At 44.5% G+C, this 21,452-nt stretch overlaps 3 protein-coding genes across 6 annotated transcripts in view; 2 read left to right on the forward strand and 1 right to left on the reverse strand.

Moving 5' to 3' along the window:
• PLXNA3 (plexin A3) overlaps positions 1–2,049 on the forward strand; it is a 147,093-nt gene extending 145,044 nt beyond the window's left edge. Inside the window, exon 32 of the mRNA XM_056540891.1 lies at positions 557–2,049. Coding sequence (XP_056396866.1) covers positions 557–652 — 96 coding nt within the window. The 3' untranslated portion in view covers positions 653–2,049. The remainder of the gene's footprint in view (positions 1–556) is intronic.
• An 11,343-nt stretch (positions 2,050–13,392) lies between these two features.
• LOC130291739 (RNA polymerase-associated protein LEO1-like) lies at positions 13,393–16,302 on the forward strand. 4 transcript variants are annotated; one of them, XM_056540919.1, is made up of 4 exons: positions 13,393–13,487; positions 13,954–14,578; positions 14,744–14,946; positions 15,611–16,299. In XM_056540919.1, exons 1-4 carry the CDS (start codon positions 13,430–13,432, stop codon positions 15,850–15,852), a joined length of 1,128 nt encoding a protein of 375 aa, XP_056396894.1. In that variant the 5' UTR covers positions 13,393–13,429; the 3' UTR covers positions 15,853–16,299. The 4 variants fall into 4 exon arrangements, with proteins under 4 accessions (XP_056396894.1, XP_056396891.1, XP_056396893.1 ...); XM_056540916.1 differs by having other exon boundaries at positions 13,954–14,946; XM_056540918.1 differs by having other exon boundaries at positions 13,406–13,487; positions 14,056–14,946; positions 15,611–16,302.
• A 1,128-nt stretch (positions 16,303–17,430) lies between these two features.
• Positions 17,431–21,452, reverse strand: part of SLC35A2 (solute carrier family 35 member A2) — an 18,445-nt gene continuing 14,423 nt past the window's right edge. Inside the window, 1 exon segment of the mRNA XM_056540920.1 lies at positions 17,431–17,632. Coding sequence (XP_056396895.1) covers positions 17,605–17,632 — 28 coding nt within the window. The 3' untranslated portion in view covers positions 17,431–17,604.

The raw sequence follows: 21,452 nt of genomic DNA on the forward strand, positions 1-21,452 counted from the left end.
GAATAGTTATTTAAAAGCGGTACTCTGGAGGAAAAAAAATCTTAATTCTTCCAGTACCTATCAGCTGCTGAGGAATTTGTGTTGTTCCTTCCTGTCTGACCACAGTGCTCTCTGCTGCCACCTCATTTCCATGTCAGGAACTGTCCAGGAGCAAAATCACCATAGCAAATCTCTCCTGTTCTGGACAGTTCCTGGCACGGACAGAGGTGGCAGCAGAGAGCTCAGTGGTCAGACTGGAAAGAACTACACAACTTCCTCTGGAGCATACAGCAGCTAATAAGTACTGGAAGGATTAAGATTTTCATATAGAAGTAATTTACAAATCTGTATATCTTTCCGGCACCAGTAAAAAAAATTCTTTTGGAGTACCCCTTTAACCACCATATCCAAGTAATATGCTATCATTGAGGGGGTTCAAGCTATATATTAGTACTTCCCAACCTGCATGCCTCCGGCTGTCCAGTCATGCTGGGAGTTGTAGTTTAGCAACAGCTGGAGGCACCCCGATTGTAAACACCCTGCCGTAAACGCTAATTCTAACCTTCATCCTTTTTAGATCCTCACCGCCCTGGATCGCGATTCCTATTGCCGGAAACACAAGCTGCGACAGAAGCTGGAACAAGTTATTAACATGGTCTCCAGTAACAGCTGAATCATGTGAAGACTTTCCCCATTTCTGTCCCTTGTTCTTCCCTCAACCTTAAACTCCCCAGGACCCCGAGATGAATCAGAAACTGATAGGTAGGGGGCCCGCGATTGGAGGCCAACAACTTTGATCCGCAAGGTGACTTTGAAGGGGTGACGGGCAAATGTGCAAAGCTATGGCACTGCCGCAGAGACTCAACAGAAGAGCCACCGATGGGACCTGTGCGACCAGCGCCGGAATCTGTTATTTTTTTTATTTTTATTTTTTGTACCCAGGTTAACAGCAGATCTTTCACCAGCCATGTCCCATGGCAATGCCCATTTCTTACGTCCGCGTGACAAGGTGCCCCCGTCTTTCAGTGCCTTGTGCTTGGGAGAAGCAGAGCAGTGACTGCACAGTGAACCAGGTTACATCTCTGCATACTCCTTGGGGGGGGGGACCGCTGCGTCCTCGCTGACCGACTGACCCCTCCCCCCCTCTCTCGTCCCCACAGACTGTCTGGACTCCCTCGCCAATCAGGAGCTAAATATACACAGTGAGGACAATTCTTGACTTGGTAAAGTGAAGCCATATGACTGAGGGACACCTGCCCCCCTCCCCCATCCCCTGTGTTTGTGACGCTCCACTAATAATCTCAGTGCACTATTGTACCCCCCTCCCTACCCCCAATTTATTGCTGCTCCTCATATGTGTTTTCAGTGCATCCCCCCTTTTTCAACAGCAGGTGGAGCTACTACATATCTGTGACGTGAAATGAATGGGGGATCCCCCCGGATTAGGTTTCATAGGTAGGAGGGGGAACCCCCTGTTATGTTATGAGAATTTTGTGCCATGCGATATCAGTGCCGTATTGTTTGCGGAAGATGGCGGATATGTGAGCGGTGTGCGGGCGGTGTACCCGCGTCTCCTCCTCCTCCGTCCTACGCTCCCGACTGGATACAGGAAACGCATTTTATGCAGGGTTACAGAGACGCTTCGGCACCATGCAATATACTTATTTTTTTTTAAATATTTTTTTTTATTAGAATTTTTTTTTCTTTTTTTTCTTTTACATATGGCGTCCTGATTTTAACCCTTCAGTTTTCACTCACCCGGGAGCACAGGTTGTCGCTCCCCCCCCCCCCCCAATCCCTTTGTGTTGTGTATAAAGCCGTCTGTATCGGGGAAGCGTCCATTCCAGGCTCTGGTATCTAGACCTTGGTGGTTTTTTTTTAATATTTAATTTTATTTATTTAATTTATTTCTGTCGTCTTCTCCTCCTCTGCTGCAGAGTGTGAACAGCGTTTTATACAGAAGCCGTCCTCGGCGGAGAGGTGCGAGTGCAATTGTGATTGTGGAAAGCAAAAGTATTTTTTTTTTTTTTTTTAAAAGTGACCCTGATAAATCCCCCTTTAACCCTTAACCCCCCCCCCCCCCCGCCGTGTCATCCTGACCTGAAGACACCCCCCCCCCTTTCCCCTATAGTGTGAGGTGTTACATCTGTGTTTTCCAACCAGTGTGCCTCCAGCTGTTGCTAAATAACAATTCCCAGTATGTCTGGAAATCTTTGTTTTGCACTCCCTATCCTGGGAGTAGGGGTGTAATAGGACATTCATTGGCCAAGGGGTTGTAGTTTTGCAACATCTGGAGTCACGCTGGTTTGGAAATACTAGCGTAAGCATGTTTTTTTTTTTTTCACCGGGATGCCTCCAGCTGTTGCCAAACTACAACTCCCAGCATGCCCGGACAGCCGAAGGCTGTCCGGGCATGCTGGGAGTTGTAGTTTGGCAACAGCTGGAGGCACCCTCGTTGAAAAACATGCTTTCACTGCCGTGTTCTTGTTTGTATGTGATCCCCCACCCCCCCTGGCATGGGGGTCAGTCAGGAACTCCGCTGCCAGCCGATTGCTTGCGCCATCCTAGCTGTACAGAAGCCCCTCCCCCAATTTTTTTATTATTATTTTTTTTTTTATTGGGGACACAAACCAAAGCATAAAATAGAGAGCAATAACTATCCACCAGTAAACCACCATTGCTTCTTCACATTGCCCCCACCATTCTGAACAGCCACTTACCTACCCGTTTTCATACGCCCACATACGCCCCAGATACCCGCGCTTCTGCACCATGCCAGGCTCATTATCTGCTATTCCCAGCATATACCTCCCGCCAACAACACCCCCCCCCCCCCTCCTCCCCGGCATGGCTGTGCGACTACCCGCATCTACCGCCAGTCTGTCATGGCTCCAGTTACCACGCTACGTCCATGCCTAGGCTGGGTACCTGAATGCCCTCTGCTGCCCCCTCCAGGTGATGGGTATGTGACTGCCAATGTTCTTTTTTGCCAAACTGGAAACATTCCATAGTAGTGTGGGTGTTGTATGTGTGTATGTATGTGTGCACCCATCTGATGATGCCTCACACGAGCAGGGTACCCCCACAGTGTGACAGTGTGTAAATACGAAGAAGCATATATATATATATATTTTGTAAATCTGTGCCACTGTCCTGTATAATCGCCTCCCCAAACCCAACCCCGTCCTCCTTCTTCCCCCGATCCTACATAGCCCCCCCTTCTCCATTCACTATAATTCGTACCATTTCCTGCCGGAAGGAATGGTGACGACCTGTTTTTGAGATGTGTTTTTTCTCGTCCAGCATCCAAGGGGTTAAAAAAAAAATCTCCCACCACCGAATGAAGGGATTTTTTTTAGGTGCCTTAGTAACCATACTCCTCCTCCTCCTCCACCCCCCACTGGGATCTGATACAGAAGGTGACACCATGACACGTGCAGGGTCCACAGTATTTATCAGCACTTTAATGTCTACGGTGGCAGCGGATCCGATACTGTGAGCATGGCGGTTTTATTTAATGATGGATTTTATTTCTTTTTGGTTTAATTTTTTTGTTTTTGTTTTTTTTTTTTCAAAATAAATGATTTCAAAATGAGTTTCCTGATCTGTTCTTATCCTCCTACAAGAGCCATATTCCTGTCATGTATTTTATATAAACGGCAGTATTATAGTAGTTATATTCATATATATATAGGAGCAGTATTATAGTAGTTATATTCTTGTATATAGGGGCAGTATTATAGTAGTTATATTCTTGTATATAGGGGCAGTATTATAGTAGTTATATTCATATATATATAGGAGCAGTATTATAGTAGTTATATTCATATATATAGGAGCAGTATTATAGTAGTTATATTCTTGTATATAGGGGCAGTATTATAGTAGTTATATTCTTGTATATAGGAGCAGTATTATAGTAGTTATATTCTTGTATATAGGAGCAGTATTATAGTAGTTATATTCTTGTATATAGGAGCAGTATTATAGTAGATATATTCATATATATAGGAGCAGTATTATAGTAGTTATATTCTTGTATATAGGAGCAGTATTATAGTAGTTATATTCTTGTATATAGGAGCAGTATTATAGTAGTTATATTCTTGTATATAGGGGCAGTATTATAGTAGATATATTCTTGTATATAGGAGCAGTATTATAGTAGTTATATTCATGTATATAGGAGGCAGTATTATAGTAGTTATATTCTTGTATATAGGAGCAGTATTATAGTAGTTATATTCTTATACATAGGAGGCAGTATTATAGTAGTTATATTCCTGTATATAGGAGCAGTATTATAGTAGTTATATTCTTATATATAGGAGCAGTGTTATAGTAGTTATATTCCTGTATATAGGAGCAGTATTATAGTAGTTATATTCTTGTATATAGGAGCAGTATTATAGTAGTTATATTCGTGTATATAGGAGCAGTATTATAGTAGTTATATTCGTGTATATAGGAGCAGTATTATAGTAGTTATATTCTTGTATATAGGAGGCAGTATTATAGTAGTTATATTCTTGTATATATGAGCAGTATTATAGTAGTTATATTCTTGTATATAGGAGCAGTATTATAGTAGTTATATTCTTGTATATAGGAGGCAGTATTATAGTAGTTATATTCTTGTATATAGGAGCAGTATTATAGTAGTTATATTCTTGTATATAGGGGACAGTATTATAGTAGTTATATTCTTGTATATAGGGAACAGTATTATAGTAGTTATATTCTTGTATATAGGAGTAGTATTATAGTAGTTATATTCTTGTATATAGGGGCAGTATTATAGTAGTTATATTCTTATACATAACCAGAATTCCTTGTTTTAAAGACCTGTATATAGAGTCTATCTTCTTGTAACCTTCCGCTCTCATCTGCCTGTAGGTGGACTTTATGCTGACATTTAATAGATTACAGCTATTGTGCTATGGATGAGGCGCGCTGTGCCTACACATTGTGAAAGAGACAGGTAAGTTATATTAGGAAAGGCCATAGACAACTGATACTCATCAATACATCCTGTTCTGTAGACAGCATTGTAAACATATAGGGCATTGTTCCCAAACCAGGGTGCTTCCAGCTGTTCAAAATTACAAAAACATAGCTAATTTCTTCCAGAAACAGCACCATACCTGTCCTCAGGTCGTGTGTGGTACTGCAGCTCAGTTCCATTAAAGGAAAACGGTCATCTGTTCACCCACACTAAAGCTAATACACTGGGTTATAGTGTGGGTGAACAGGAGACTGATGAGGGGTTAATGGGTTAAATACTCTAGAGATCTGTCCCTCCGAAGATCAGCATCCATCTTCAGTGAATTTTGCGCTAGAGGCGGGGCCCGCCAGCTCTTTTTGAATATTCATTGTCGCAGGTCACGTGAGTGCTCAGTTGGCGCAGTGCTCACATGACCCAACTCCGCTGCCCTGCCTCGGAAGCTCCGCTCCCTCAGCTTCCGTGTTCAGGGCCGCCCCTCGTGACGTCACGCCCGCCCCCTCAACGAAAGTCTATGGGAAGGGGGCGCGACGGCACGTGGGGCGGCCCTCAACACGGAAGCCCGCACGCAGCGTTCGGAACAATAAACTTCCGGACGCTGGGGAGCGGAGCTTCCGAAGCGGGGCAGTGGAGTAACCCTTTAAGATGGATGCCGATTTCCAGCGTAAACCTTTAACCCATCATCGGTCTCCTGTTCACCCACGCTATAACCCAGTGTATTGGATTTTGTGTGGGTGGACAGATGACTGTTTTCCTTTAAAGCTAATGGAGTCAAGTTGTAATACTACACACCACCTGAGGACAGTTGTGGCACTGTTTTTTGAAGAAATTAGCTCTGTTTTTCAATTTCCAGATACCACCTTTACTTCCCAAAATCTACAGATCTATGGTTAAATTATTGCATAAAGAGGGTTTCCCAAAGAAGGTGTTATTGATTTCAGCAAGGGATATATGGTGTCCTTGTCTCATTTATCTCTACATGCGACTAGACCTTTAGTCTGTGACCAGAAACTGCACTGTAATCTGCTACTGTATGACATCACTGTTCTTGTGCCATGCTTCCACCAAAATGCTACATAAACTCTGCTTCCTCATTCCTACCCCATAGTGAGGCGGCATTCACACCACGTTTTTGCAATACAGTTCCCGTATCAGGTTTTTGATGAAAAACTGATTCCTCAAAACCGGACTAAATTGTATCAAAACGTGTGCACAAATTTTAACCCGTATACGGTTTAAAAAATTATGTCCGGTTGCATCCATTTTGAATAAAGTTTCATTTGTTTGATTGAAATTCCAAGAAAAAAAACTGCAAAGTCAAAAACCGGAAGGTGAAAACCGGATGGAACTGTACACACATACAGTTTTGTACGGTTCCCATTGACTAAAACGTATACGGTTTAATACGTTTTTTCACCCGGACCAAAAACTGTGGTAGGTGACAGTTAGAGATGAGCGAACTTACAGTAAATTCAATTTGTCACGAACGTCTCAGCTCGGCGGTTGCTGACTTTTCCTGCATAAATTAGTTCAGCTTTCCGGTGGGCTGGAAAAGGTGGATAGAGTCCTAGGAAAGAGTCTCCTAGGACTGTATCCACCTTTTCCAGCCCACGGGAGCACCTGAATGCTGAACTAATTTATGCAGGAAAAGTCATCAACTGCCGAGCCGGGAAGTTTGTGACGAATCGAATTTACTGTAAGTTCGCTCATCTCTAGCGACAGTTATTGGGTATGAGGGAAAAAAAATTACAAAACTGTACAGGATGCAAAAGGGACACAACCTGATGCATCTTTTGGCATGCGGTTTTCAATGCGGTTCCGTATGGTTTTTATTTCCCATCCAATCTGCTGTGTAAATTGTTACCAAGCTGCTCCTACTCGGTGACATCACTGCCAACCCCAATCTGTTCTGCTACATAAAGTGATCTCATCACTCCCACTGGGTGACATCACCACTAATCCATTCTGCTATATAGAGTGTATGACCTCATCACCCCCATCTGCGACATCCAGGGCTGTGGAGTCGGAGTCGAGGAGTTGGACGAAATTTTGGGTACCTTGAGTTGGAGTCGGCAAACAATGCACCGACTCCTACTAAATTTAGATTGGAATGTAAAAAAAGGCAAGTTTAAATGTCCCATTTCACAAAAAGTTATAATTAATGACTTCTCTACTGTAAGAATAAAGACCAATGCTTGCAGTGCCTCATGTGACGGTGAAGAAGCTTTTCATGTGCTTCACTATATGGCACGCAACGCACAATTAGGAGCAGCAATACTTATACTTTCCATAGTGTTGTGTTCTGCTGTTACAGGGAACCCATGGGTAAGTAAATATGTTTTTTTGCAGGACTAGAGACACTTGTATAAGTGAAGGGAATGGAGGGTCAATAGTTCAAGACTGAAGCTGTAAACCATTGGAAAAACTGCTGCCATTCAGCTAAGACTATAAAAACTTGTAAACTCTGATTGTTGGCTTAAACTTTAAACATGACTATGGGATTCTACTAGGGAAATCATGTTTTATTATAAATGCCCCTTCCTGGAACCTCCCACTGCCCTATCTTCAGCAGCAGATCAGCACACAAAAAGGAGAAGGCAGCAGCTTCTGCCCAACTACCTCTCTCTGCTAGAAGAGCTTAGAAGAACTTGGTGGAACAAGCTGTAAGTGTTTTTAAATACATTCGCATATTAATACAGAGAAGTCGAGGAGTCGGAAGTACAAAAAAAAAACTGCGGAGTCAGAACATTTATCTACTGACTCCACAGCCCTGGCAACATCACATCCAATCCACTATATAGAGCAGTGGTCTCTAATTGTGGGCCTCCAGTTGTTGCAAAACTCTGGCTGTCCGGGCATGCTGGGAGTTGAAGTTTTGCAACATCTGGAGGGCCACAGTTTGAGACCACTGATAGTGTGTGTGATCTCATCACTCCCACTCTGTGACATCACTGCCAACCCCTATCCAGTCTACTATGTCATCCGTTTCCTCAGTTTTCCTTATTGGTGACATCACCTCCAGCCTAATCTGACATATAGGGTGCGTGACCTCATCGCTCCTACTCGATGACATCACAGAAAATCCCATCCTATCTGCTGTGTAAATTGTTACCAAACTGCTCCTACTCGGTGACCTCATCGTCGACCCCAATCCGTTCTGCTATATAAAGTAAGTGATCTCTTCACTCCCACTTGGTGACATCACCACTAATCCATTCTGCTATATAGAGTGCGTGAGCTCATCACCCCCACTCTGTGACATCACATCCAATCCACTATATAGGGCAGTGGTCTCTAACTGAAGCCCTCCAGATGTTGGAAAACTTCAACTCCTAGCATGCCCGGACAGCCAACAGCTGTCCGGGCATGCTGGGAGTTGAAGTTTTGTAACATCTGGAGGGCCACAGTTTGAGACCACTGATATATACGTTGTCCATTTTAGGACATCGTCAGGCGTCAGCCGCAACTCCCTCCTTTGTCATCCTAAAGTCTCTCATCCAAAACTCTGTCATCCCTCAGACAAAAAAAACCTTCCTGCCGTGTAGCAGAGCCGAGTAAGTGTCGGCTCTCTGCTATACGGGTTTTACTGCTATTCAATGTCGGCTCTGCTATGTGGCAGGAAGTTGCGTCTGAGGGAGGATCGTCTGAGGCATGACAGCGTTTTGGATGAGGGATTTGTGGCTGAAGGATGACAGCGATTGGTGTCAGGGAAGAAGCAGGACGCCGTTTCGCCTGACGGAGGACGGTGTTGCGGCTGACGGCGATTGGTCCGAGGGAGGAGGCGGGACGCTGTTTTGCCTGACGGAGGACGGAGTTGCGGCTGACGACTGATTGCGATTGGTCTGAGGGAGGAGGCGGGACGCTGTTTTGCCTGACCGAGGACGGAGGTGCGGCTGACGACTAACGATGACTTAAAATGGACACCGTAGATATAGAGTGTTTGATTTATTACTCCCACTTGATGACCTCATCACCACCATTCCATTTTGCTATAGAGTGTGACATCATCACCGCCAACCCCTATCCAGTCTACTATTGGCATCTGTTACCTCACTTTTCCTAATCAGTGACATCACCTCCAGCCTAATCTGCCATATAGGGTGTGTGACCTCATCGCTCAGTGGCAGGTTAAAGTGAAGGTCACTGTGATGTCACGTCTCATTGACATCACCACCAATCCTGATTAAATTGGTTAAAAATAAAAAAAACACTGAGGGGGAGATTTATCAAAACCCGTCCAGAGGAAATGTTGCCCATAGCAACCAATCAAATCGCTTCTTTCATTTTGCAGAGGCGTTGTTAAAAATGAAAGAAGCGATCTGATTGGTTGCTATGGGCAACTTTTACTCTGGACGGGTTTTGATAAATCTCCCCCTGTGACCTCATCACTCGCATCAGTGACTCCATCTCCTACATCCTGTACTCTATACTTAGTTAATGAATCTGTATGACCTCATGATTCAATGACATCATAGCGTCCGCCAATGCTTTCACTACCAACCTCCAGTGCACTGCAGTCAGCCTGTGACCTCTTTAGGTTGCGTTCACACCACGTTTTTGCAGTACAGTTCCTGTATCAGGTTTTTGATGAAAAACGGATTCCTAAAAACCGGACTAAACTGTATGAAAACGTGTGTACAAATTTCAACCCGTATACGGTTTGTAAAATGATGTCCGGTTGCATCCGTTTTTTTAAGAAAAAAACGTATACGTTTTTAATTTTTCACTCCATTTTGAATAAAGTTTCACTTGTTTGTTTGAAATTACAAGAAAAAAAACCTGTGCAAAGTCAAAAACGGGATGGTGCAAACCGGATGGAACCGTACCCACATACAGTTCTGTACGGTTCCCATTGACTCCCATGTTTAAAAAAAGAAAGTATACAGTTTAATACGGTTTTTTACCCGGACCAAAAAACTATGTGGTCTACGGTTTTGGGTACGGGTAAAAAAAAGAAAAACGGACAAAACCGTATAAGACTCAAAACGGACTAAACCGGATGATGCGTTCTGCATACGGCTTACAATGTTAAGTCAATGCATACGGTTTTCTATACAGTTCCGTACGTTATTTTTAAAGCGTACCTGTGTCTAGCACCTTTATTTATTTTTTTATTACACTTTTAATTTAGCTCACTAGTCTGAATTCCGCTCAAATGGAGGGGGCGTGGCCTCAGTGTGCAGGTCTCCGCCCCCCCCTCCCTCAGTATGCTGTCTGCTCACATCTCCCCTAGCATTAGCAAAACTACAACTCCCAGCATGTCCTCACTGACAGTAGCGGGACACAAGATGTCAGTGGGAGGATTTTCCCTGTGCTCACAGCTGTCAATCAAGGAAGTGTGTCCATGACATAGGTGATGATGCATGGACACAGCAGGACTAGTATGTGTCCAGGCAGGGGGGGGGGGGGGGCAGTTGTCTGACTGGATTTTTCTGTATGAAATATTGAAAATTTTCTAATGAAAGCAAATACACAACCCATTGGTTATACCTGCTTTACAACATATCAAACGTTTTTGTATCTGACAGTGCCCATTGAACCTGAAACCGTATATGGGAACTGTATAGTAAAAACGTGGTGTGCATGTAGCCTTAGCAACATTCGGTGACATCACCACCTACATCGATGACATAATACCAGTCGTGTGCGCTCTATATGACGTATAGGAGGTAAACCGATGTGCGCTCGGTCTGGCGGAGGTTCACTTGGGGTTACTCAGTTTTCGGCCCCAGACGACACCATGGTGAAGACATTACACACCATGTCAATAAGTTGTCTGGTCCAGGGGTCTGGCCGGTGACCAATACATAAACTACCCTGAGATGCCGGGGCTGGATTATGTTATCGGAGGAGCAGACATATTCCAGTAACATGTCTCCTCTTCCAGCATCCATCACCAGGAGTCCCAGCTGCAGCGCCTGATTTATGCCCCTTGTCTGCTGGAAGCCTAAAAAGCTGTGAAACTCAGCATAGCAGAGCCGAGCGCACACTGTCACATGGATGACATAGCGACTGTGTGCAGACATGTCAATCCGCAGCCCCAAGATTTACATACTGATTATATTGATGCTCCACAGATGTCTCCCGGAGCCACCCCACCCCCTCCCCCTTCCCGCAGTGTGTTCTGGATCATACACCATTTCCCCGCCATGCCCTATGAACACTCGCATGGGTGGCATGTTTACGCCTAATTTTAGTTAGCCCAGTATTAGTCAGGCTGCATTCACACCACGTTTTTGCAGTACAGTTCCCGTATACGTTTGTAATGTAAAAACCATATGGCACCGTATTGAAAACCGTATGCCAAACAATGCATCCTTTTTGCGTCTTGTACGGTTTTGTCCATTTCTTTTCCCGTACCCAAAACCATAGTCTCCCACGTTTATTGGTCCTGGTGAAAACGCGTATTAAACCGAATATTTATTATTATTTTTTTAACATGGGAGTCAATGAGAACCGTACAAAACTGTATGTGCGTACGGTTCCATCTGGTTTGCACCATATGTTTTTTTTTACTTTGCACAGTTTTTTTTTTTCTTGGAATTTCAATCAAACATATGAAACTTTATTCATTATGGAGTGAAAAAGTTAAAAACTTTTTTTTTCTTAAAAAACGGAGGCAATACAACATCATTTTTCAAACCGTATACAGGTTAAAATTTGTACACACATTTTCATACAGTTTAGTCCGGTTTTGAGGAATCCGTTTTTCATCAAAAACCTGATACGGGAACTGTACTGCAAAAACCTGGTGTGAATGCAGACTTACACTAATACCATTGGCTGTGCAGGCATGCTGGGAGTTGTAGTTTTGCAACAGCTGGAGGCACCCTGGTTGGGGAACACTGGTATGGGCGATGATGTAATTCCCAGGCGTTAGTCTGTTGCTAATTATCCAGGTCCGGAGGAATAACGCACATAGTTCTTCTTTGCAATCAGGCCCTTTGAATTTTCTTCTCTCCTGAATGCTACCCTTTTTTTGTACCTCTGTAGCAGGACACACTAAGCCAGTGTTTCCCAACCAGGGTGCCTCCAGCTGTTGCAGAACTACAAAGGCTGTATGGGTATGCAGGGAGTTGTAGTTTTTCAACTGCTGGAGGCACTCTGGTTGGGAAACACTGTGCTAAGCAATGTAGGCAAACTCATGTAGTAAGAGAGCTGCAGAGCATGTGCTTGCCCTGGAACCTTGTTCTCAACTGACTAGAAATCTGGGTTTTGCACTCCCTATCCTGGGAATAGGGGTGGAGTAAACAGTCCTTAGCATTCATTGGCTAAAGGTTGGGGTTTTGCAACAGCTGGAGGCACACTTGCCTAGACTAATGCTTAGTTTATTTCCCATACGTTACCCATAGAATACTGCACTGTACACCCATAAGTCCAGATTTACTAACACTATTGGCTGTCTGGGCATGCTGGGAGTTGCAGTTTTGCACCCTTGTTGGGGAACACTGGTATGGGTGATGTTGTAATCCCCAGGCATTAGTCTGCTGCTAACATGGCCAGGTCCGGAGGAATAACTCACCTAGTTCTTCCTTGCAATCAGGCCCTGTGAACGTTTTTCTCCTGACAACAACCTAACATGGGGGGGGAACTATACTGCCAACCTAATGTGGGGGGAAACTATGCTGCCTACTTAGTGTGTACTTAAAGGGGTACTCCACTGGAACATTTTGTTCCGAACTCTGGGTGGGGGTTGTGACGTCACAGCCACGCCCCCTCAATGCAAGTCTATGGGAGGGGGCATGTTGACCACCGCACGATACTCTGATCGTGCCCCTCCCGAAACTTGACTCTGGATCCGCCCCTGGTAGTAACTCGCACTTAAATGCTCATTTCCGGCTTATTCAGTTGCTTTTTATTTAGGAAACTTCATCATGAATCTTCTTACAAAGTGGAGCTTAGTACAACAGCGGACTGATCTGAGCTGAGATCTTGAAATTTGATCTTGGAGCAGTGGTCTTCAAACTGTGTATCTCCAGATGTTGCAAAACTACAACTCCCAGCATGCCTGGACAGCAAACGGCAGGAGGGCAACATTCTGAAGACCACTGTCTTAGGCAATTTGAAAATATTTTCTATAATTCTTTAGTACTTTTTTTTTATGCATAAAAATAGATAAAACAGGACAAAAAGTCTGGAATTCCCATCATCGCAACGTTTATCTCAATGCTCGGCGTTACATCACTCTGCCATCTTGTGGTGGAGATCGGAATTACTTGTTAGAGAGCACTTTTTTTTTTTTCCTATCACGCACTGGTAAAGGCCAACAAGCAGGTATGTACGGTGGAAGAACTGACCGTGAGTGTGTAAGGTTACCTGTGTGTTTGTCCTCATGGAATCACCATCCGTACATAGGCCTCTGACATCACAACTAGACTGTGATGTCATAATACATGTCATCACATAAAAGGTGGTACAAAGCAGAAAGTAGAATCATAACCTGGAAAAATGGAGGTTGGCCCTCATGAATTTCAAGAGCCAGAAGGGGGCGCAATGGAGAGGAGAGGTAAGGGCGGCAAATCCATGAGAGAAGGGGGATTTACCAAAACCTGTCCAGAGGAAAAGTTGCTGAGTTGCCCATAGCAACCAATCAGATCACTTCTTTCATTTTTAACAAGGCCTCTGCAAAATGAAAGAAGCGATCTGATTGGTTGCTATGGGCAACTGGGCAACTTTTCCTCTGGACAGGTTTTGGTAAATCTCCCCCCATGTACTTCTCTTAATCTGTCCTATAAACTGGATTATTTTTTATAATTTATGGGGAAGATTTATCAAAACCCATCCAGAGGAAATGTTGCCCAGTTGCCCATAGCAACCAATCAAATCGCTTCTTTCATTTTGCAGAGGCCTTGTTAAAAATGAAAGAAGTGCTATGGGCAACTTTTCTTCTGGACAGGTTTTGATAAATCTCCCCCTATGAGACTTAGGTTTTTTTTTGTGCTTTTAACCCCTTCTTTTATGGTCACCTCCAGCAGTGTCCAACTCTGTCCCAAGCCCTCCATGGCCTCAGCCGTCCCTCACTTTAACCTCACCCCCTGTGTTGAGTAGATGTTCTTTATACCCACAACCCCCAGCAGAGACCAAGACACATAGAGCCTCTTTGTTGGTAGAAGATAATGCCGCCAACCATAGGCCAGAAGGTGAGTCGTCGCCTTCATTTGTTCCTAGAACCATCGCCGTCCCCCCATATCACCATAGTGATCCAGCTGACCTTCTACCACAGGCCATGTTGGCAGCAGGGTTGCCCACAATGCACGGCGGTCTCCTGGTTCTTCCAGTCCCGCCTCAGAACGTGATGGTCTCCCAAGACATTGACGGCCCGATCCTAAAGATGTCAGATAGAACTCTCTTAGATCACACCGTAATGGTCCCGTTATATGAGGAGGACCCAAAATGGGGGAAATCATTGGAAGAGGTGGAGATGGGTTGTAATACAGAAACCAGTGATGATGGCAGCAAAGAGGATGAGGGTGACCCATTCAGGTGGATGGAAGGAACCAACTGTGAAAGTCTGGGTGAGGAGGAGGAGGAGTGTGATGATGGGTGGAGGGAGAAGGATGAGGATGAAGAGCAAAGTGATGAGGATGATGATAATGGTGGACAGAGTGAAGGGATCAGTGATGAAGATGATGGACAGAGTGAAGGGATCAGTGATGAAGATGATGGACAGAGTGAAGGGATCAGTGATGAAGATGATGGACAGAGTGAAGGGATCAGTGATGAAGATGATGGACAGAGTGAAGGGATCAGTGATGAAGATGATGGACAGAGTGAAGGGATCAGTGATGAAGATGATGCACAGAGTGAAGGGATCAGTGATGAAGAGGATGAGTTTTACGATGAAGAACTTGGAGAAGAGGCCGATGATGAGCGGACGAGTGATGGTTCCGATGAGGAAAGGCCGGAAAGGAAGTTTAATGATCAATTGGAGAAGGTTGATGATGATGATGATGATGTGGGACAAGGTGAGGAACTGGGTGAAAAAGGTTTGAGTGAATGATGATGAGAGGAACGGTGATGATGGTAGAACCTGGAGAACTAGAAGGAGCAGCTGGTTCTGACCAACATGTGGAGGAGGACGATTCCTAAAGGAGTACTCCGCCCCTAGACATCGTATCCCCTATCTAAAGGATAGGGGATAAGATGTTTGATCATGGGGGTCCCTGGTGTTTAGAATGCTGAGTGCGGGCGGCGGGGTTGTGACGTTACAGCCACACCCCCCGTCATGTCACATCACACCCCCCTCAATGCAAGTCTATGGGAGGGGGCGTGGCGGCCGCTCGCTCCAAGCATTCGGAACAAAATGTTCCAAACGCTGGGGCAGAGGAGTACCCCCGCAGACCACCAGGGTGAAAGGGGTTGTTGTTCAGGATAAGAAAAACGCTGTTTTTTTTTCTCTCCAAAAAACAGCACAACTCCTGTCCACAGGTTGTGTCTGGTATTGCAGCCAGCTTGGCTCCACTAAAGTGAATAGGACTGAGCTGCCGTACTGCAGACAACCTGAGGACAGGAGTGGTGCTATTTTTTGAAGAATTTTTAAATCTTTGACCCCCGTAAGATCAGGGTAAGTGTTGGACGGCGATGACATTGGACGATCGACTACCGCAAAATGTCTGTAATGTCTTGCAGGAGAGTTTAGTTCTTTCCCAAGCTCCAGAGCTGTAGACTCATCCGTCACTCCGGCCCGTCCTAACCCATGTGACCAGAGGGGCACCGCCTGGAAAGAGACCGACCCCGAAGAACCTTCTGATGAAGAGCTGAAGAAAGTCTACAGAGATCTGCGGCAGGATCTGCACCAAAACGCAACTCTGTTCAAGGCGATGATGCGTGAGGGTCTCCAGGGGTCTCCACCCACCTCCCCCCTCACATAGAAAGTCAAAACATTTGTACGATCTTCAGTATAAAAGAAAACAACATCAAATCCTTTTATTAGAAGCGTTATATTCATGCGAGCTCTAGGACCCCCATGATGGAGGGTTTAGTATTCCGGATGTTTTTTTTATAGTGTTAGTCTTTTCTGGAGGCCATGTTTCCAGTTTGGTTGTCACCTCCCAGATGGCTTCTATAGTCTGGAGTGTATCGACTTCGTAAACAGTACTATAAAGGGTGAAGTAAAGTCTGGGGTATCCTTATATAAAGGAATATAGGGTAAAGGTACAGTCCAGTCACTAGGAATATTCAGGAATGGTACAGCCCGGTCACTAGGAATATTCAGGAATGGTACAGCCCGGTCCTGTTCACTAGGAATATTCAGGAATGGTACAGCCCGGTCACTAGGAATATTCAGGAATGGTACAGCCCGGTCACTAGGAATATTCAGGAATGAGGAATGGTACAGCCTGGTCCTGGTCACTAGGAATATTCAGGAATGAGGAATGGTACAGCCCGGTCACTAGGAATATTCAGGAATGGTGCAGCCCAGTCACTAGGAATATATAGGAATGGTACAGCCCGGTCACTAGGAATATATAGGAATGGTACAGCCCGGTCACTAGGAATATTCAGGAATGAGGAATGGTACAGCCTGGTCCTGGTCACTAGGAATATTCAGGAATGAGGAATGGTACAGCCCGGTCACTAGGAATATTCAGGAATGGTGCAGCCCAGTCACTAGGAATATATAGGAATGGTACAGCCCGGTCACTAGGAATATATAGGAATGGTACAGCTTGATGGTGCAGTCTGGTCACTAGGAATATTCAGTAATGGTGCAGCCCGGTCACTAGGAATATTCAGTAATGGTGCAGTCCGGTCACTAGGAATAATCAGTAATGGTACAGCCCGGTCACTAGGAATATTCAGGAATGGTGCAGCCCGGTCACTAGGAATATTCAGTAATGGTACAGCCCGGTCACTAGGAATATTCAGTAATGGTACAGCCCGATCCTGTTCACTAGGAATATTCAGGAATGGTACAGCTCGGTCACTAGGAATATTCAGTAATGGTGCAGCCCGGTCACTAGGAATATTCAGTAATGGTATAGCCCGGTCACTAGGAATAGTGCAGTCCGGTCACTAGGAATATTCAGTAATGGTGCAGCCCGGTCACTAGGAATATTCAGTAATGGTATAGCCCGGTCACTAGGAATATTCAGTAATGGTGCAGTCCGGTCACTAGGAACATTCAGTAATGGTGCAGTCCGGTCACTAGGAATATTCAGTAATGAAGCAGTCCGGTCACTAGGAATATTCAGTAATGGTACAGCCCGGTCACTAGGAATATTCAGTAATGGTACAGCCCGGTCACTAGGAATATTCAGTAATGGTATAGCCCGGTCACTAGGAATATTCAGTAATGGTACAGCCCGGTCACTAGGAATATTCAGTAATGGTGCAGTCCGGTCACTAGGAATATTCAGTAATGGTATAGCCCGGTCACTAGGAATATTCAGTAATGGTACAGCCCGGTCACTAGGAATATTCAGTAATGGTGCAGTCCGGTCACTAGGAATATTCAGTAATGGTGCAGTCCGGTCACTAGGAATATTCAGTAATGGTATAGCCCGGTCACTAGGAATATTCAGTAATGGTGCAGCCCGGTCACTAGGAATATTCAGTAATGGTATAGCCCGGTCACTAGGAATATTTAGGAATGGTGCAGTCCGGTCACGGTCCCTTCGCTCTTATGAGCCTTTTTGTTTGGAAACAATCCTGAAAAATAAAGGAAATGTTTATTATGCAAGTACCAAACCGCTACACCAGTGTTTCCCAACCAGGGCACCTCCAGCTGTTGCAAAACTACAACCCCCAACATGCCCAGACAGCCAACTGTTGGGAAACCATGCACTACATGTAGTAGACAGGTATGGAACTTCTATAGAAAGTGCAATGAATACATGATGTACAGTGCCATAGAGCATTATGGATACAATTCTGTGCCATACATAGGAGCATGTGTGATGTCACATACCCACAGGAAATGCAGTCCAAACACAGGAAATGCAGTCTGGGGGGCAGCCTTAGCCAATCATAGCTCATCTCACACTGAACTGCTCTGGGCTGTGTGTAGCAGACTGAGGGAGGAAGTTCTCCCCTGTATGGCTTCAGATGATGTCACGCCTGCTGGGGAACGCCCCTTCCCAGTCTGTGAATCTGACTGAGACTGAGCAGAAAATACAGAGCAATATCAAGGTAGAAAACTAACAAATAATAAAAATAAAGGCCGGGGGTGGTTTATCATGATGGGGCAGTGACCTGGGGGGATTAACATTTAAGTTAGTGAGAGTTACTCTTTAAGTGCTGCAATCAATACCGTTTACAGCATTTAAAATGTTCAAAAAAATTAGTTACAACTAGGTTCAGGGTTCTGACTGGCAGCCTTGCAGTGATGAGTCAAATGAAATTACCTTTATATAGTTGCACATGATAAAGTTATATAATTTTGCAATGAAGTGTAATCTGTGCTGAGCACATACCCCGTTTCTCTCCATTCATGAAGTCCAGGAGATCTTATCACACTGATGACTAGAGTCTACTGTAGACACTTCACACTCCCTTCTCCTCAGTTCAGAGAGCTGACAGATTCAGTGTGGCGTGTTTGAGTGTCCCTGATTGGCTGGAGGGCAACACACATCCCTCATTGCCCACTCACACAGCAGCCCCTCCCTGCAGCTCACACAGGTAACAAGCCCAATGGGGGGGGACATTTATGCAAAACCAGTGCAGAGGAAACATCCAGTTGCCCATAGCAACCAATGAGATATCTTCTTTCATTTTGCAGAGGCCTTGTTAAAAATGAAAGATGCGATCTGATTGGTTGCTAAGGGCAACATTTCCACTGGACAGGTTTTGATAAATCACCCCCAATGTGTGTAGTTTTTTGATGACTGACAGGATTTTCAAAGGCTGTTTATCCCCCATCTGATTTAAAAAATAAAATAATTTGGGATGCCTTGTGGAGTCATGATGGGGAGATTTATCAAAACCTGTCCGCTTCTTTCATTTTTAAAGAGGCCTGTGAAAAATGAAAGAAGCGATCTGATTGGTTGCTATGGGCAACTGGACAGGTTTTCATAATTCTCCCCCGATGAGTGAGTGAGTGTGTATATAAATATATATATAATTTTTTGTGCATATAATTTACATAATATTTTTTTTTTACCACTTTTGGCTGAATATCTCCTTTGATATGGCCACCATGCTGACTATATTGGCTCAGGCAGACTGCACGAGCAGAGTACCGATTCAATACTATGCAATATCATAGATCAGTATAGGCAATTCAGTGATTGCTTATAAGTTAATATATTTTTTTCTAATTAAAAAAAAAAAAAAAAAGCAAATGAAAGACCTCTGTTCTTATGAGTGCTGGGAGTCTAAGCAGTCATGTCCCTACCCATCAGATAGTGTCAACACTACAACTCCCAGCATGCCCAGACAGCCAGCATGCTGGGAGTTGTAGTTTTGCAACAGCTTGAGGTCCACAGTTTGGAGACCACTAATATAATAGATCTACAGTGTTTTTCCACTACTTTTCACCTCAGTTTACTAAAAGTAAATGAACACCCCCCCCCCCCCCCCCCCTAATCTATTCTAAGCTCCCAGTCTAGGGACGGCATTTATAAATTACTCGCCCATAGCAACCAGTCACTGCTCAGCTTTCACATCTTAAACTGCCCTGGTTGCTATTGGGGGGGGGGGGTGACAATTTCTTACAGTTTCATCAAATCTACCCCTATGCATTTTTTTCTGGCTTCTCCAGTTGTCTTCCAGGATTTTCTACAGACATTTTTTTTTATGAAGTCTACAAAAATGTTAACAGGCTTCGGGATCCTTAGTACATCTGGCGATCGCTTCTTTCTTCAGAGCCCAAAAATCTAGGCTGACTGTACTGAGAGATGCGTAGACAGACACGGGGGAGGAATCGGCAAACAAATTCCGTCAGGGTGTTGTATTTCTTTTTACATAAAAGCAAACGGTGGCCGCGAAAGGGCCCCCTACTTCTATTAAAATATCTATGAGTACTTTGCTGCTGTATGCTCCAGAGGAAGTTGTGTAGTTCTTTCCAGTCTGACCACAGTGCTCTCTGCTGACACCTCTGTCCATGTCAGGAACTGTCCAGAGCAGGAGAGGTTTGCTATGGGGATTTGCTTGTACTCTGGACAGTTCCTGATACAGACAGAGGTGTCAGCAGAGAGCAATGTGGTCAGACTGAAAAGAACTACACAACTTCCTCTGGAGCATACAGCAGCTGATAAGTACTGGAAGGGTTACAATTTTTTTAATAGAAGTAATTTACAAATCTGTATACATTTTTGGAACCAGTTGATATGGAAAGAGTTTTCCACCAAAGTACCCCTTTAAAGATGATATAGAATGTTGGAAGAAAAAAAAAAAAGCAATTTTTTAGGGAAAAGATGCCTGATCGCGGGAGTCCTGCCGCTGGTGGGGGGGGGGGGGGGGGGGGGGGCGTGAAAGCTGTCACACCCCCTTGCATAGGCTTGCATTGAGGGGCAGAGCGTGACGTCACACGGGGGCGGGGGTGTGATGTCACACGCCGTCGGCCCTGTGGTCGCCCGTAATCAGACCCGGAGCGAACACGCTCCGGGGACTGATTTCAAACGGGGTGCGGCGTGCAAGATCACGGGGGTCCCCAGCGGCGGGACTCCCACGGTCAGGCATCTTATCCCCTATCCTTTGGATAGAGGGTAAGATGTCTAAGCACCTGAAAACCCCTTTAAAGGGGTACTCTGGTGGAATTTTCTTTTTATTTTATTTTTTTTTAACAGTGCCACACTTGCCCTCAGGCTGTGCACAGTATTGCAGCTCAGTTCCATTAAAGTGAATAGAGCCAAGTTGTAATATCACACACAGCCTGAGGAGTGGGGTGATGTTGTTGTTGGAAGAAGTTAAAGGGTACCTCTCATCAAAAAAATCCTTTGATATATTATAGATTAATGTATGCAGAATAACTTTTCAATTGCATGTTATTAAAAAATATGCTTCTTTCTATTTAATTTTCCACTTTGAAGAAATGACCACTAGGGGTCTCCCTACCAGTCCTGGCAGCAAGCATTTCAGACTCATGCTGGAGTCCTAAACACTACGAGCTGCCAGTCTGCTTTGTTCACAAAAGGAGAACACTCAGAGCTGCCAGCCTGCTTTGTTCACAGCCTGTTTGGCTGTGAACAAAGCAGGCTGGCAGCTCTGAGTGTTTAGGACTCCAGCATGAGTCAGAAATGCTTGCTGACAGGACTGATCGGGAAAAATACAATAGAAAGAAGCATATTTTTCATTAACATCCTATTGGAAAGTTATTCAACATTCATTAATCTAAAATATATCAAAAGTTTATTTGATGAGAGGTCCCCTTTAACTCTTTTTGTATTCTTGGATATCCCTTTTAATGTGAGCCCCTCAGACATCAATATCAGATTGGTGGGGGTCTCACTTCACCTTCAGTAGCCGGCCTGACCTCACCAATCTGATATCGATAGACTGTCAATATTGTAGCCATGGAAAATCCCTTTAA

Source organism: Hyla sarda, chromosome 9 (assembly GCF_029499605.1).
Source record: "Hyla sarda isolate aHylSar1 chromosome 9, aHylSar1.hap1, whole genome shotgun sequence".
Taxonomy (NCBI): domain Eukaryota; kingdom Metazoa; phylum Chordata; class Amphibia; order Anura; family Hylidae; genus Hyla; species Hyla sarda.

Bases quoted from the DNA above. Each gene is read 5' to 3' on its own strand.
- LOC130291739 (XM_056540916.1), top strand. From the start codon at position 13,430: ATGGAGGTTGGCCCTCATGAATTTCAAGAGCCAGAAGGGGGCGCAATG. The intron at 13,488-13,953 runs GTAAGGGCGGCA...GGTCACCTCCAG, and splicing joins GGGCGCAATGGAGAGGAGAG to CAGTGTCCAACTCTGTCCCA. The intron at 14,947-15,610 runs GTGAGGAACTGG...AATGTCTTGCAG, and splicing joins TGATGATGATGTGGGACAAG to GAGAGTTTAGTTCTTTCCCA.